The sequence below is a fragment of the Engraulis encrasicolus genome, chromosome 6 (assembly GCF_034702125.1).
Source record: "Engraulis encrasicolus isolate BLACKSEA-1 chromosome 6, IST_EnEncr_1.0, whole genome shotgun sequence".
Classification (NCBI taxonomy): Eukaryota; Metazoa; Chordata; class Actinopteri; order Clupeiformes; family Engraulidae; genus Engraulis; species Engraulis encrasicolus.
The window spans coordinates 47511104-47526959 of NC_085862.1; the positions used below are offsets into that span (position 1 = coordinate 47511104).

Sequence of the window (15856 nt, forward strand, 5' to 3'; positions counted from 1 at the left end):
AATAACGTGGTGGGACGTTGCACTTCTCCTTTCTGAAGCGACATTTCCCATCTCTGCACACTCCCCTGTTTAGTTTTCCGTGGAAGTTCTAGAAAAACTGAGCTTGTGCTTCTGGTTCATGTTCTGTATGTAAACTTAGAAGGGCGTGGTTATGTAGGTTATGTAGGACAGTGTTTCCCAACCTTTTTTGTGTTGCGTACCCCCTAAGCCTTTTTGTCATACCATGAGTACCCGCTCACTCATGGTCTATATCCCAATGTGACTATGTTCCAAACATTTTTTCATTTTCCCAAGTACCCCCTGCAGTGTGCTCGCGTACCCCTAGTGGTACACGTACCCCTGGTTGGGAAACACTGATGTAGGAGGTAGTGCGTGCGTAGGCTGTAGGCTCACCAGCACTATGCATGCGGTGGTAGGCTGCTACTGTGGGAGAGGGATCAATTCCATCAAGGTGAAATGACTCGCATCTGAGTCAGAGAGGCTGTGGTGGGTATCACGACATGACTTGACATCACCATCACCACCCCTCCTTTCTTGTAGGTCGGAGTTCACCAGGGCCACCCACTACGCCCACGGTCAACATCCAGCAGCAGAACGCCATGGGCGGCTGGGACTGGAACCGATCGGCTGGACCAGGTCAGATGTGCATCAACATTGTTCTTATAGCTATTACTACTACTTGTCCATGTGACACTTCTATACATTGCTTTACACTACATTACATGACACAGTCAGGGAAGCTGACAAGGGCTAGCTGTCCCAGGCCCAGGGTAATCCGGTTCCTCATTACGTTGTATGTATTTGGTGGAAGGCCCTTTCAGGCGACTTTGTCCTGGGCCTAGCCAAAGCTGTCAGCGTCCCTGCACACAGTGCAACATTGTAAATGGACCCTGAGTGTGATCACTAGTTTGAAAGTCAAGGTCACCCCTAGCCTGGCTATTGGCCAGACTAAATCACAAGTGAAATATAATTGGGGAACCATCTATTGATTTTCTCGTATGGGATGTCAATCTTAACTATTTAAATTACTATCTCAAGCTTGATGGAAATCTATTTTTTTCACACCTGGTGTCCACATGGTGTATCTGTAAACAAACTATACGCTTCCGTTTGTATAGTAATAATGTCTTGCCCTCCCTCCCCATCCTGTGGTTGGGTTCCCAAACTCGGGCGAAGATTTTTAGCATTCCATGTTGTCCTTTAGATTGGGACGACAGCACAAGTCAGCATGAGAATTCCCTGGCTTAAAAATCGTCCAGATAGAACAAGTACAATGAAGGAAAGTGCACTGCTGCAATTCTATGATTCAGCTGTTTTTAGTACATCAAGACACTTACTGGGGACACCTAGTGGCGGACTGAGGACAGTGGGAATTCATACCAGAGCTGTCTAGTTTCTCATCCTTGTATTGTCTAATATTGTGTATATGTTGGTATTGATATATTCAGTTGCCTTTCAGGATCAAAGATTGTGGATATGTACATTTTATGTGTTATTACATTTTTATTATTTTATTATATTATTATGTTTTTATATTACTTAAATAGCTGATACTTTTATCTAAGGCCACTTAGTTATTCCAGGGTATTGGTTAGCAATGTGGGGTTAACTTGGCCTCGCTCACAAACACTTAAGCAATGACTGAAGTTGTCGATGCACACATTCGTTCTTCGGGTAATGGTGGGATTTAAACCTGCGACCCTCTGATCCAAATACTACAAACAAACAGCCCAACTATTGTGTTGCAGGTGGAGGCTTTGGCATGGGCAGCAGGTCTGCTACCACCAGTCCCACTGGCTCTGTCCACAGCACACCCACCCACCAGGCCAAGCCCAACACCCTGGACCCCTTCGCTGATCTGGGGAACCTTGGCTCCAGTTTAGGAGGTGAGCGGGTTCATTTCACATACAGTACAGGCCAAAAGTGTTTACTCACCTTCTCATTTATGCATTCTCTTTATTTTGGAGGATTTTCATTGTGTATTTTCATGCAGGGCATCAAAACTGTGCATGAACACATGGAGAATTACGTGCTTACCAAAAAATGTCATTCTAGCTGTTGTCCAACAGCAATGACAGCTGTCTATCCACCTGACGTCAACACGGCACAACTGATGGCCCCACACATTTCAATAACCTTATTTTTGTCTATTTTCAAATAAAAATGCCCAGACAGTCAAGTCAATGCTAATTGAACATTAAAGTCCTCAAATAACTCACTCGAATTGTAGAACTAGAATTTTGAGACCTAAAACCTAGTTTTAAACGCTTGCCAATACAACCATTTTACAGACATTTTCTTGATCTGATATTGAGTCACAGCCAGTTACTTGGAGAGGTCAAACTTGTGTTGGAGGGAATCTGTGGCAGGGTTTTCCACTTTTACTTTTAGTATCACTGTTTCACCTAGATAACCAGCTATGCTGACCAAGTGACCCATTATCAGATCAAGAAAATCTGTCTTGTATTGCTTGTATAAATTAAAATTGACTCGACTGACTGGGTATTTTTACTTGAAAAGAGAAAGCTTGTTGAAACATGTGGGGCCCTCAGTTTTGCTGTGTTGACGTCACTGTTTTTTAAGTAATTGTTTTTATGTTTTATATATTTTCATTTTTTTGTTAAGCAAAAAATTATACATGTGTTCATGCACATTTTTAATGCCCTCCCTGAAAATGTACTAAAATAGCCACAAAAATAAAGAGAATTCATTAAATGAGAAGGTGAGTTCACACTTTTGGTCTGTACTGTACATAGATGCAACATGGTGCACGACACGTGGTCCTCTTAGTGCTTGAAGTGTCATAATTTTGAAAGTCAATAAATTGAGGTAGTCATTGACAATGATAATTGTCATTAATTTTGTTAATGTAAAAAGCAACCTTAAAGGGACACTATGTGAGATTTTTAGTTGTTTATTTCCAGAATTCATGCTGCCCATTCACTGATGGTACCTTTTTCATGAATACTTACCACCACCATCAAATTCTAAGTATTCACTATGACTGGAAAAATGGCACTTTTCATACATGAAAAGGGGGATCTTCTCCATGGTCCGCCATTTTGAATTTCCAGAAATAGTCATTTTTAGCTGCAAAAATGACTGTACTTGGACCACACTAGAAAATATTTGTTTACTACTTAGTAAACGTTCATGATCGAATTTGGCAATAGGCAGCCCAGTTTCAATGAGCAGCATAGTTGCAGTACCTTTTTTGACCATTTCCTGCACACTGTCCCTTTAACATGAAAGGTATTTTGGGCCAAACCGTTGCTGTAAAAAACATTGTACCCACTGTATTCAGTAGACAGCCAGATTATGGCTTGTGTCAAGCAATGCTTAACATTACCATTTGTTGGGTAGTTATGATTGGACATTAATTGACCTCTTTCCTCTCCAGGAGGCTCTGGCTTCTCCAGCAAGCCCACCACCCCCACAGGCAGCGGAGGAGGATTCCCCCCCATGGGCTCTCCCTCGCGACCCTCTCCCCAGCACACAGGCGGTGGAGCCTGGCAGCCCAACACTGGCTTCCCCTCCTGGCAGCCTGGAGGTGGAGGAGGTGGAGCAGGAGGTGGTGGAGGAGCAGGAGCAGCAGGAGGAGGTGGAGGCCAATGGCAGGGACAGCCTCCGTCCCAGCCCAAACCCCCAGGCCCCTCCATGCCCCACTCGCCCCAGAACCGGCCCAACTACAACATCAACTTTTCCGGCATGGGCGGCACCTCCCCTGGGGCCTCCAGCAAACCACAGCAGGCCAACACGGGCCAGGCATACGGTGGGTACAGTAACACATGCAATGGTTGTCTATTATGGATGAGTGTATATTGATTATTGATCTGCTCATGATGATAAGTTATAGGTATTTTAGTCTTCAGAGAATTTCGGAGACTGATCAATTAAGGCAATCAAATTGATGTGTATTCATCCAAAAAAGGTCATAAATGATGTTGATAAATGCCATATAGTCTTTCGGTCCAAATAATTCTCTCCTCAGGAACATGAAGAAACAAACACTCAGTATTCACCTCCTGCCATCCAGGTTGAAGACAGACACAACACGTTGCATTGCCTTGGCTGCTCGCCCATTCAAAAATGTCCTTGTACTTTAGGGTGTTGGCCAAATGCAAATCAGTAAGGCCAACACGTTAAGTTTTGTCACGCATCAAAGAATTAGCCCCAGGTGTCCAACCGACGTTACAAGATCTTAATCATCTCTGCTGATGCTCTACGTACACCTTTTGTGTGTTTTGGGGTTTTTTTTGCTTTGTTTTGTTTCATTTTTGCGAACGCTGTCATGGAAACCCAAATGTTGTTGTCATGGAGATCTGGCTTGCAGTCGGATGAAGACCAGATGGTCAAAATATCACGACTGAGTAGAGAAATAGACATATCAATCTCCCTTTTTTGACACAGTTTTTTGGTACATTTATGCAAACATTGTGTATACCTTTTGCACTTTTTGACTGACTAGTTAGTGTTCAGTCCTGTGGTTGATATGTTTGAAGTTTGCAGCTATGTCAGAGGGAACGGATGATGATCCAATGTACAAACATTTCTACGTTTGTCCAAAGCACCCACTTGTTCAGTTATGAGGGTGTGTGTGTGTGTGTGTGTGTGTGTGTGTGTGTGTGTGTCTGTGTCTGTGTCTGTGTGTGCGCACACATGCGTAGCAGCATGTTTGCCTTTTCATTGTTGTCTTTTTAGTCAGATCATGTAACTTACTTGGTCAAGGTCGATCTCATTTCTACTATGAATTGAAAAGTAGGAAAAAATAACAATATTTGCCAACAGCTTCTTCCCCTGCACACTTGATCTGATTGGTGTCTGTCTAATTATAGTACCTATTGTATCTAAGCATGACTATTGGGAGCGCGGACTGAATATTATGTGCTTGGAAATAAATAATTCTGCATGTTTCTGTGCTTCTGTGCATTCTTCTAGGGACCAAACCGAAAATGGCGGAGGCCAACTTTGATGACCTGCTGTCTGGCCAGGGCTTCTCTGGTGCAAAGGAGAAGAAAGGGCCAAGGACCATCGCAGAGATGAGGAAGGAGGAGATGGCCAAAGAGATAGACCCTGAGAAACTAAAGGCAAGACAAAACACTGGCACATGGAGTAGGGTGGCCATCTCTGTGACTGCAAAAAGGAGGTCATATTTTGGATGGGGGTCTGGGGGTCCTCCCCCAGCTTGAGGCTGTGCCAGACAAGGCATTGAAAAGACGGACGGTTCGTCCTAAAGACCACCCTAGCACGGAGTCTTACTTTTACTTGAATTTCCCCTTATGACTAATAAAGTTTCTCGACCCTGAGAAACTCAAGTAAAAACAAAAAATTGAGTGTAATATCTACTTTAACTTCCGATTCCCACTAGGACTGATAACGTCTCTCTGCTGAACACCACTTACTTTACTTTCAAGATCTTTATAGGCTGAGGGCACCTTTTCCCAAAAATGTAGCATGTAGCAGGATATTGTGTAGGTGCCTTGGGTTAAAATGAACTGAAATGAACAGAGGCTCCCCCCAGTGTCTCTCTACACAGCATATATTCATAGACGGCAAAGAGACATTGATTTTTATTGTGATCTTTTGTAGTTGCTTGTGTTATAGATACGGTAAGTAGGGCTATTGACGTTATTCAAAGTTACAGTACTTATGTAGTATAACTCTGTGTGTGTGTGTGGGTGTGCGTGTGCGTGTGCGTGTTGTACCCTGTGTGTGTTTGTGTGGTGTAGATTCTGGAGTGGATCGAGGGGAAGGAGCGCAACATCCGGGCGCTGCTGTCCACTATGCATACGGTGCTGTGGGAGGGCGAGACGCGCTGGAAGCAAGTGGGCATGGCCGACCTCGTCACCCCCGAGCAGGTCAAGAAGGTCTACCGCAAGGCCGTCTTGGTCGTCCACCCTGACAAGGTAGGCAAGACGAGATGAGACAAGGGGCTTTGGGATGTGGTACGCTGGAAAATGTTGATGTTAATTAAACCGTTAGAGAGGACCAATTACAAAAGTGTTCAGATTTTTAAGCGTCAATGTTTTGCATTCACATGGCAATGTGAGCAGTGTCATGTAGGTAGAATTAACTTCAGACTTACAGTGATGTGGATAAATACTCTACATGTTTTAAGAGGAGATACTTAATTGATTTTCTGTTTGTTAAAATGATCTTAAACACGTGCAGATATATCAGCCATATCTATCACCAAAATAGAAAAGAACCATTGTAAAGCTGTAGGTGCCTAGCCAGGCCATGCCCTCCTACTGACACAACACTTGCGGCGTTGCTTCTAGTCAGGCCAAGAGCAATGTAAATATCGTTTCTGATCTCCCGAAAAATCGGGAACTCCACCCACATTGTCAGGAACCTATCAACCAGTAGCAAACCAAGGGAGGAGGGTCCACAATGCTATTTGGGAAACGTTAACTGTTATGCTCTTGGTCAGACCAAGTCTCGAAGAGATTTGAAAGTCGTATGATAATCAGGCTAGTAGGTGCCTTCCAAGACAATCAAGACGTTGCAATTAGCTAGATATCCTCTTGTATTGATTTTATTTGCGTGCATGTGTTGTGTGCATAGATTTAGTCGTGCACTTTTAGCTGACCACCAGCTCTCCTGCATTTCTCTCCTCTCCTCCTCTCAAGGCAACCGGGCAACCCTATGAACAATACGCCAAGATGATTTTTATGGAACTGAACGATGCATGGTCAGAGTTTGAAAGCCAAGGACAGAAGCCTTTGTACTGAGATGCTGCTGCTGGAACAGAGGGGGACAAATTCACCTTCCTTCTGCCTCCATCCTGCAACATAGGAAAGGATCATCAATGTATCCCACCCCTAAACCCCACCATCCCCCTTCATGCCCTGCGCCTTACCCCCCCTGACCACCTCATCCTCCTGCCCCTATTACTCTTCAGTCCTGCCCGGTCATTCGTGTCCACCAAGTCATCATGGGGGACAAAACTGCTGCTCTGTGGGGGCCTCAGTCTTCAATCCCAATACCTGCTGTTGAGTCATTTGTGGAGGCCTCAGTCTTCAATTTGTCTCTGTGTGTAGCCCGTCCACATAAAAAACACTGGTTCCAACACTGTCTTGCCAGAACTTGTGTTATGTTTCTGCCGTCCACAGAAAATGAGGCTGTAAGGTCTGAGGATTGTTCTCAACAGGACATCATGCCACACAGAACAAAGCACTCACTCATCTGAGAAGGGACATACCTCCTCACATATGCACTGGTCCGTCGAAAAATCTACTGTATATTCATTCTGGAGAGCAATGTGTGTGTACGTACTGTATGTATGTTTGAGTGTGTGTGTGTGTGTGTGTGTGTACGTATGTGTGCATGTGTGTATATGTACACTATATACATACATACATATGTAATATATGTCTACTTATACCTGTGAAAACAAACATCCAATACCTAAATACTACGTGCAGGAAACTCTAACACAGTATTTCTAACAAACTCTGAAAGTTTTCGTCTGTGTTGGAATAATAGCAGTGGAAATTGGTGTTCAGAAAAGCTCCTGGGAAAAAGTAGATCATAACAACCATTTAAATGATGTTAGATAAGTAATTGTGTGCGATCAATAATGTTATCAATGTGTAACACCCTCACAGTGATATTTTCTGAGAGGTAACAGTACTGTACATTTTTCCAAGGAACAAAAAAAGCACTGAAGTTAAAATAAGTGGTTTCTGAGGAGTACAGGTCATTATCTTCTCAACTGCATGTCAGTAGAACTTCTTGACTTCTATTTCCTGGTTCAGCGAGTAAAACATGAGATTGTCATCTGAAACACACTTTAGAGTGTGTGTTGTTTTGACAGAATGTAAAAATGAACGACTGGTGATTTTAGGTCACACAAGTGCTGTGAGAGGAGAAGATGATCTTCCACTGGTAACTACGGACATAATGTTAAGAAGATAATGGCTTATGTTTACTGTCTGGTCCAAGGTTGAAACATATTTCTCTCTAGAGGGTAAGAAGAATAGATAAGCAATGAAGAAAAAAATGTTGAGCTTGCTGTGATCTACGTACAGTCTGGCAAGAGAGCAATATATATTAAGTCCTTCTGGCAGATCAATTTACAACCAGTATACATGTGCCCCTGTCTCTGAACACAAGACATCTGCAAAAAGCACAACACGTTCTCTAATAGGTAATGGAAGAATACTGTAACGGATGGTAAAACTGAATTCTTAGTATGTGGAGGCTACATGTATGACTGCCTGCCTTGTTGATACTATACCGCTCCTAATACCGGTACTCCACTCCTCAACACTACACATTTCACAGCATCTCACAAAAAATATTTATTTTCACCCATATCTGAACACATATCTGTGGATACAACTACCATAGTACACAATATGGCCTACTGTGGCGTTGACCATGTTTACACACAGAGATACTGTACACATGAACATGTAGCGCTGAAGAATGTATGAAAGGTGTCCATGGAAACGAATTTACCCATAGTGACTAGTTTGTCAATAATGACATTAAGGTCAGAGGAAGTGGAGACCTTTACTCAACTGAGTTCTGAATAAGAGTCTTAACCAATCGTTGTTGTCGAATGCTTCTGTTTACGTTTTACAGACTAAAGTAATGGCTCAATGGTGTAGCAACAAGAGTAATACTTGGAGAGACATTCTACTTAAAATTATAGTTTTCTGTCTTTTTTTTTCAATTTGTTCTTGCTGACATGAACACCTGGGACTGCCGTAACATACAGTACATGCACTAAACTGAAGGTTATCCAGTATGTCTGTGCTGTGTCAGAATGAAAGCAGATTTTGTTTTGGCTCATGCCTACACTGCAAGCCAGTTAGACCTAAAAAGGTAAGTTGCCCTGCTGCCTGAAGTTTGTAAGTGAAGTCAAGTTGAGTTAACTTACGAAATTCAGCAGGGCAAGCAGGCCAACTTTCTTTTTTCACGTTTAACTGGCTGCAATGTTTTACAGCGTATTTCACTCTAAATGGGCAAATGTCAACATGCTTATTGTCAACGTGGATTACAATGCTTGTTTGTCAGTAGACACAATGTTTACCCATACTGCACAGTTCTTCAAGCATCCTACCCTCATATCACCTGTCACACTACAAATGGAAGCGTGCCTAGAAATGGAGCTAACCTTTCATACCATACCAGGACTACTCATCCACCCATGAGAAGGGAATTGGGCCGGTTACCTTCCTCTTAACGTCTCCAAGCTTTGTGCAAGAAGGTTTTGACTTGCCTCAGAGGTGAACAGTACTGTATGGACTCGGTACATGCAGTATTTGGGGCTAACAGCAACATTTAAAAAAAAAACCACAAAGACCAAAACCAACTTAAGCTGCCAGTATTTGCTGCTGGGCCACGTGAAATGCAAGAGTGGATTACCGTCCGTGATGTCTACTTTTGATTTGTCCTCCTCCAGCTGTGTGTCTGCTACACTGGGGTGATTCCCCTCTTACTTACAGTCCTCTCTCTGCTAACTCCAAACATCTCGGCCATCTTTCTTTCTTCCTGACCTGACCTCTCTCCTTCCCCTACATCTGTATCCACAGTCTCTTCTCCCTTCTCTGTGCACCAGACTGGGTTGTAAGACAGGGCTGCTGACAGCTTTGGCTGGGCCCGGAGCAAAAGTCATCTGAAGGACCCACTCACCCAATACATGCAATATGGTGAGGACTTGAATCTTAAACCCCACCCTCCATGGACCCGGGACAACTGACCCCTTAGTCCCCCTTTGTCAGCCTGGCCAGTGGCCACAGAATTAACGTGCACTGTCTTAAGACTTGAAGAAATTGTTGCCCTGTACATCCATCCCATTAGCGTGACTCTGCCCCATCCTCCATGTTTATCCCATCACCCCTCACCTGCCCATCCAATCCAGCAGTCTCCCTCTGCCTCTTCCTATGAGCTAATCTATCTCTGGTCTTAAGGATATCACAAAATGTTTAAAATACCAAGCTAAACTTCTGTGTAGTGGATGTGTGATGTTGACAAAACTGTCGTCTGTGTGTGAGAAAAGTAGTAAGGTTTGAATACAGCTTTGTGTATTATTGCCTGTCCGCTGTTCAAGCATTACTAAAAAAAAAAAACGGTGGAGTTTTTGTTCTCTGTGTTTTTCGCCCCTCTGTTTCTTCTTGTTTTTTTCTTTTTTTGCCAGCTGTACATATTGTATGTCCATGTGCATTGCACAAATAAATGGGGAGAGAGAAAGGCGAAGGAGAACTAAGGAACACTAAAACTTATTCCGGGTCTGTCATTGTCACATACAGTAATCTGTGTGGGTGATGGGTAATTACAGGTATGTCTTAATAGCTGGTTATGATCATGTCCCTTTTGTAAAGAGCGAATTGTAAGGCAGCTAGGAGTCTTGGAGAAATTACATCTTCAGAAGCCTTTTGATAAAGAGAGGTGAAACGTATTCAAGAAGATGGCCAGTTCATTTATAACAGTGATTCTCAAAGTGTGGTCCCGGGACCACTGGTCCGCGAGGGGACTTCTGCTTTTCCAAGACGAGCTAGCAGTAGGCTATATTTGTAGCATAATTACAAAGCTAAACATAGCTGAAGCATTATTTTCACCATAAGGCAGGCTTTTAATGTGAATAAAAAGTGAGTGATCTTCATCGAAATCAGCAGTGTCAAATCAGTATCCATCAACTGTCAATTCAGTTGACAGGTGGTTCCTGAAGATTTTTAGGGGGGTCAAAGTAGTCCTCGGCCTGAAAAGTTTGAGAAACACTGATTTATAACATATCATTTACGATTACCTTGACACCAGCCCTACATGAAATAATAACTTCCACACAGGCAGACCGTTAGTGTGCTTGCCCAAGCACAAGGCAGGCAACACCCACACACACTCTCCCATCAACGCATTACATTACACTTGTCATTTTCTAAAGCAGCCTAGACACACAGAACATGTAGGTACAGGGTACTGGCTTTCACTTGACTTTGGCCTGGCTGGGCAAGCACGTTGAACATTTTGACCCAGTGCTCATTTTCCTGTGCTCTGCCATGGTCCTTACCTTGGTATTACTATACCGTTTACTAATGCAAACTGACTTGAGCCATATATGAGCTAACGGGTCTTGGGTGTGGTGAAGTTGCCACAGCACATTGGCAGTGGTGTTGGAGCGTGGCTGTTTATCCAGGGACTGTACTGTAAGCCATGATTCACATCATGCCACAGAGGCTTGCATTATTCAAACGACCTTTAGATGGCATTTACAAATCTAGAGCAATTACAGCTTAACACATCTGCAGTTGAATAATAATGGTAGGTGGGCAGGGTGAAATTACATCAATTTATCATCCCAGCCATGACATCCTTGAGGTGAGTATGAGTCCACAAAGCTACAATTATTTGACGTTTTCCATCCACATTACGTCTGAGCCGGGTCTTAAGAAAGAAGGCTATTCTCGGTGCCAGACAATCGACCAACCAGCGAATGGGGGATGAGAGAGGGGTTTGGGCAAACGGTCATGCATTGGCCCTACTGTACCATGGCTTTAACTGGGTTGCTACTCCGCCGACACGGGTTCAATTCCCAGCTCCGGAATTCCCAGGTCATTTGCCGAAGCTTCCCCAATCTCTCTCTCCACTCGTTTCCTGTCCAATCTCTTACTGTCCTGTCATAAATGAACAAATAAAATACCAAAATGATACTTCAAAAAAAAAAGATGATGCATAACATACTGTATGGGCAGATTACATGTCACGACCAAACGATGGTGACTGGGTAACCCCTCCCACTAATAAAAGTTTCTCAAATTGTCTATTCCAGGCCCTTCATACTCATGAAAAGAGTACTAAGAGATGTTAAGACCCGACTGGGTTGAATTCTGTGTATTAATGCTGATGATAAAGGCCCACATCTTTGAAGGCTGTCTGTCTTTCAACAACTGAGAAACACACTACTGCCTATAGAGTGCAGTGTTTCTAGACAGACAAAAGAGGCAGCGATGTTTACAGAAAACATGTGCAGATGGTCATGCAGGGTTACATCATGCACAATGAGTCATGCAGTCTAAACCTGCACAATGATTCAGTTAGTTTTGCTCATTGTTTGTACAATATAGTGAACATTTACTTGTTTGTATCAGTGGAAAAAATAATTGTCGTCGCACACTCAACCTCAAGCAGTTCTTCCTTTATTAGACCAAAGTTTTGTCTTGCGCCTTAATCATTGTTATCTCATGTATTGTGACAGGGGGTGGGAGATGTGTCAGAGGTCTGCGAGTCTGCCATCTTAATGGGCTATAAATAACGTCTGATCATTAAGTATAATAGTTGATAAAGAAATACTGAGTTTGCTGTTCAGCATAGAAATGTGCACGTTAATGGCGTTGGCCCCACGAAATAACGTAGAAGGGGGGCCCCTGTGAGATGTTTGGCGATCGAAAGCCATTAGCAGGCAGGCCGGAAACATAAGTGTGCTTGATTTGATTGGCTTTATTTTATTTCTTGATATAAAACATGGAACAATCACCTGCACCCTGAGTTATGGAGGTTACATTAAAAATCAGGGATCTCAAAATTGACTGTATAAAAAATATCAAAATGCAGTAACTTGTTCCACCACTGGAGGTCAGGATTGAGTCAGCTCAATGCTACCTGATACCTTACTGAACACAGTAAAATGGAGAAAAATGCCTCTCACCTTCTCAGTCTCAATCCTTGCTAATCCTCATCCCTTTCTATCTGGTCTTAGTGGCCACCAAAGGATATAAGTAGCAAGTTTGTATCTTATGTATTTTATTGTATGCACATGTTTGCTGTAGTAATCAGGCCTGCCGACAGGGGAGCCAAAGGGGTCAGTTTTCCCGGGCCCAGAGAATGGAGGAGCCCAGAATCGGAACCCCATTACATTGTAGGTAGTGAGGTGGGGGCTTTTTCAGATCGTTTTGTTGTCCTGGGCCCAGCAGAAGCTGTCATTGGCCCTGGTAGTAATTAGCACTTTGTTGTAGTAATCAGAACGTGTGTGCGTGTGCGTGGGTAAGTGCGTGGGTGCATGTGTACACTTAATAAACTTCATCACCAAACCTCACAAAACACAACAGCAGCAAATGTTTCATTATCCATCTAAGCAATGTTTGTCTCTGATTTTTTCTGTTTTCTCTATAATAAGTTGTTTTGTGTTTCACCTGACGGCCAAATCCAGTGGCAGCAACACTGCTCGTTTCCACATATGTCATCACCTGAAAAGGAATGAAATGCCGTGGACCTGGGTTTGATTCTAGCCGGAGATCATTTCCAAACCCGACCACACCTCTCTCGCTCTCTCAGCTGCACATCTCTCCAGCTGTACTGTCATAAGGTAAAATAAAGGCAGAAAACGTTCAATATTCCCCAGAGTACCACCACTGGGTATATTCAAACATGTGACCTGCCAGGCCACCACTGCACCAGCAGGAAAAGAAGGGAAGCAGCGGGGTTGGGAACTGTCCAACATCTGACGCACAGTTGTCTGAGTGCCTATTGTTTTTTTCTCAAGAGGGGCCGTGATCTGGGAAGGGATTTGAATGGGGAGACCTGATTGATGAGACAGCATTTCATTAGACAAATGAAAGAAAAACTTTGTCCTGCGTCACAGTGTGTCCTGCGTAAGACCCCCCCGTCCAACCATACCCACCCACCACCTGCCTCAGCTGTGAGCATCAGAGCTGTCAGTCCAGCTGGCTCTGTCATTGTTGTAGTGGCATTTGCCAGCAGCCCCAGCGAAATGATGTACACTGAGTTCACTTCACGCAGCCTCATGGCTGAACTGGGACCACAAACCGGCCCGGGCATTTTATTTCTTTGCATAGGCATCACCCCCACCCCCATACTACAATTATGGTGGGTTCAGTCCACCGTATATTAAGGATGCACCAATGAGCCGGCCCATCTAAATTAAGGGCTGGTCTCTAAGGGAAAACAATTTGAAACAAAAAACAACAACAAGGCATTGGCCTGTGAGGACTCTCGGCCCACTGGGAAAATGCCCTGTATTACCAGTCCAGCTCTGAGCAGCCTCATATCTAGATGCCATCCCTCTCCCGCCATTCCCCATCCATACATCCACCTCCAATGCTCTCTCGCCGCCTCCATCTGCCCTGCTCCCCTCCTCTCTGCTAGTGACGCACATCTGTGTGGGGATCTCCCGTGATGGATGGGGCTCCGGCCCCCCTGTTCATCACAGCAGCTCGAGTTATTAGTGCCGCCCCCTATGCGCCTGACAGTCGTGTTGTATTTTATGTGGAGCTATGCAGCCCCCCCTGGTCTGCTGTCTTACTCCTTTCCTCTCCTCTCCTCTTCTCCTCTCCTCCTCTCCTCTCCTCGTCTCCTCTCCTCCCCTTCTTCTCTCAGCTCTATCCTCCATTTATGTATTACCCTCACCTATCTACTATCCACTCATCCCCTCTTCTTTCCCCTTGTGTTCTGTCCTCTCCTGATTTCTGTTCTCAACCTTTCTCTCCTTTCATTTTCTCACTTCTCTCCTCTCTTCTCCTCTCCTCTCCCTTTCATCCCATGTCTTTTCTTTTCCCTTTCTCTCCTGCCCTCCTCTCCTCTCCTCTCATCTCCTCTCCTCTCCTCTCCTCTCCTCTCCTTTCCTCCCCTCTCCTCCTTTCCTCTCCTCTCCTCTCCTCTCCTCTCCTCCCCTCTCCTCTCCTCTCCTCCCCTCTCCTCCTTTCCTCTCCTCTCCTCTCCTCTCCTCTCCTCTCCTCTCCTCTCCTCCCCTCTGCTCTCCTCTCCTTTCCTCTCCTCTGCTTTCCTCTCCTCTCCTCTCCTCTCCTCTGCTCTCCTCTCCTCTGCTCTCCTCTCCTCTCCTCTCCTCTCTTTTCCTCTCCTCTCCTCTCCTTTCCTCTCCTGTCCTCCCCTCTCCTTTCCTCTCCTCTCCTCTCCTCTCCTCTCCTCTCCTCTCCTTTCCTCTCCTGTCCTCCCCTCTCCTTTCCTTTCCTCTCCTCTCCTCCTCTCCTCTCCTCTCCTCTCCTCTCCTCTCCTCTCCTCTCCTCTCCTCTCCTCTCCTCTCCCCTGCAATAACTTCCACAGCCAGGCTCATCATACGCAGATGAAGTGTGGCAGCCAGCAGCAGTAAAAGCAGTTCTGCAGACACAGAGACAGCAGCAGCAGCAGCAAGCCTACTTTGCAGCACAGCACAGCACTGCACAGCACAGCGCAGCACTGGAAACACAGCACAGCACAGCACAGCGCAGCACAGCACAGCACAGCACAACCAGAGCACAATACAGCATAGCACAGCAAAGCACAACAGAGCACAGCACAGCACCGCACCGCACAGCGCAGCACAGCGCAGCACAGCACAGCACAACCAGAGCACAGTACAGCAGAGCACAGCAAAACACAACAGAGCACAGCACAGCACAGCACCGCACCGCACCGCACCGCACCGCACAGCACTGAACTGCACAGCACTGAACTGCACAGCACAGCACAACACACAACATAACACAACACAGCACAGCACAGCACAACACAACACTGAACCGCACAACACAACACAACACAACACAACACAACACAACACAACACAACACAACACAACAGATAACAACACAACACAGCACAACGCAGCACAGCACAACACAACACAACACAACGCAACGCAACGCAACGCAACACAACACAACACAACACAACACAACACAACACAACACAACACAACACAACACAACACAACACCGCACAGCACAGCACAGCACAGCACAGCACAGCACAGCGCCACACCACACCACAGAGCACACCATAGCACAGAACGGCACAGCACAGTCATGACATGACTGTGGCCGAGGCTGCAGATGATGGGAGAGCTGAGGGGTGATGATGACTGGCTGATGATGAGGTTATAACATTCAATGGC

At 44.9% G+C, this 15856-nt stretch overlaps 1 protein-coding gene across 1 annotated transcript in view; it reads left to right on the forward strand.

Annotated features, from left to right (window-relative positions):
* dnajc6 (DnaJ (Hsp40) homolog, subfamily C, member 6) overlaps positions 1-10220 on the forward strand; it is a 45857-nt gene extending 35637 nt beyond the window's left edge. The window contains exons 13-18 of the mRNA XM_063201812.1: positions 541-636; positions 1749-1886; positions 3401-3772; positions 4939-5087; positions 5730-5906; positions 6633-10220. Coding sequence (XP_063057882.1) covers positions 541-636; positions 1749-1886; positions 3401-3772; positions 4939-5087; positions 5730-5906; positions 6633-6734 — 1034 coding nt within the window. The 3' untranslated portion in view covers positions 6735-10220. The remainder of the gene's footprint in view (positions 1-540; positions 637-1748; positions 1887-3400; positions 3773-4938; positions 5088-5729; positions 5907-6632) is intronic.
* The last annotated feature ends 5636 nt before the right edge of the window (positions 10221-15856 follow it).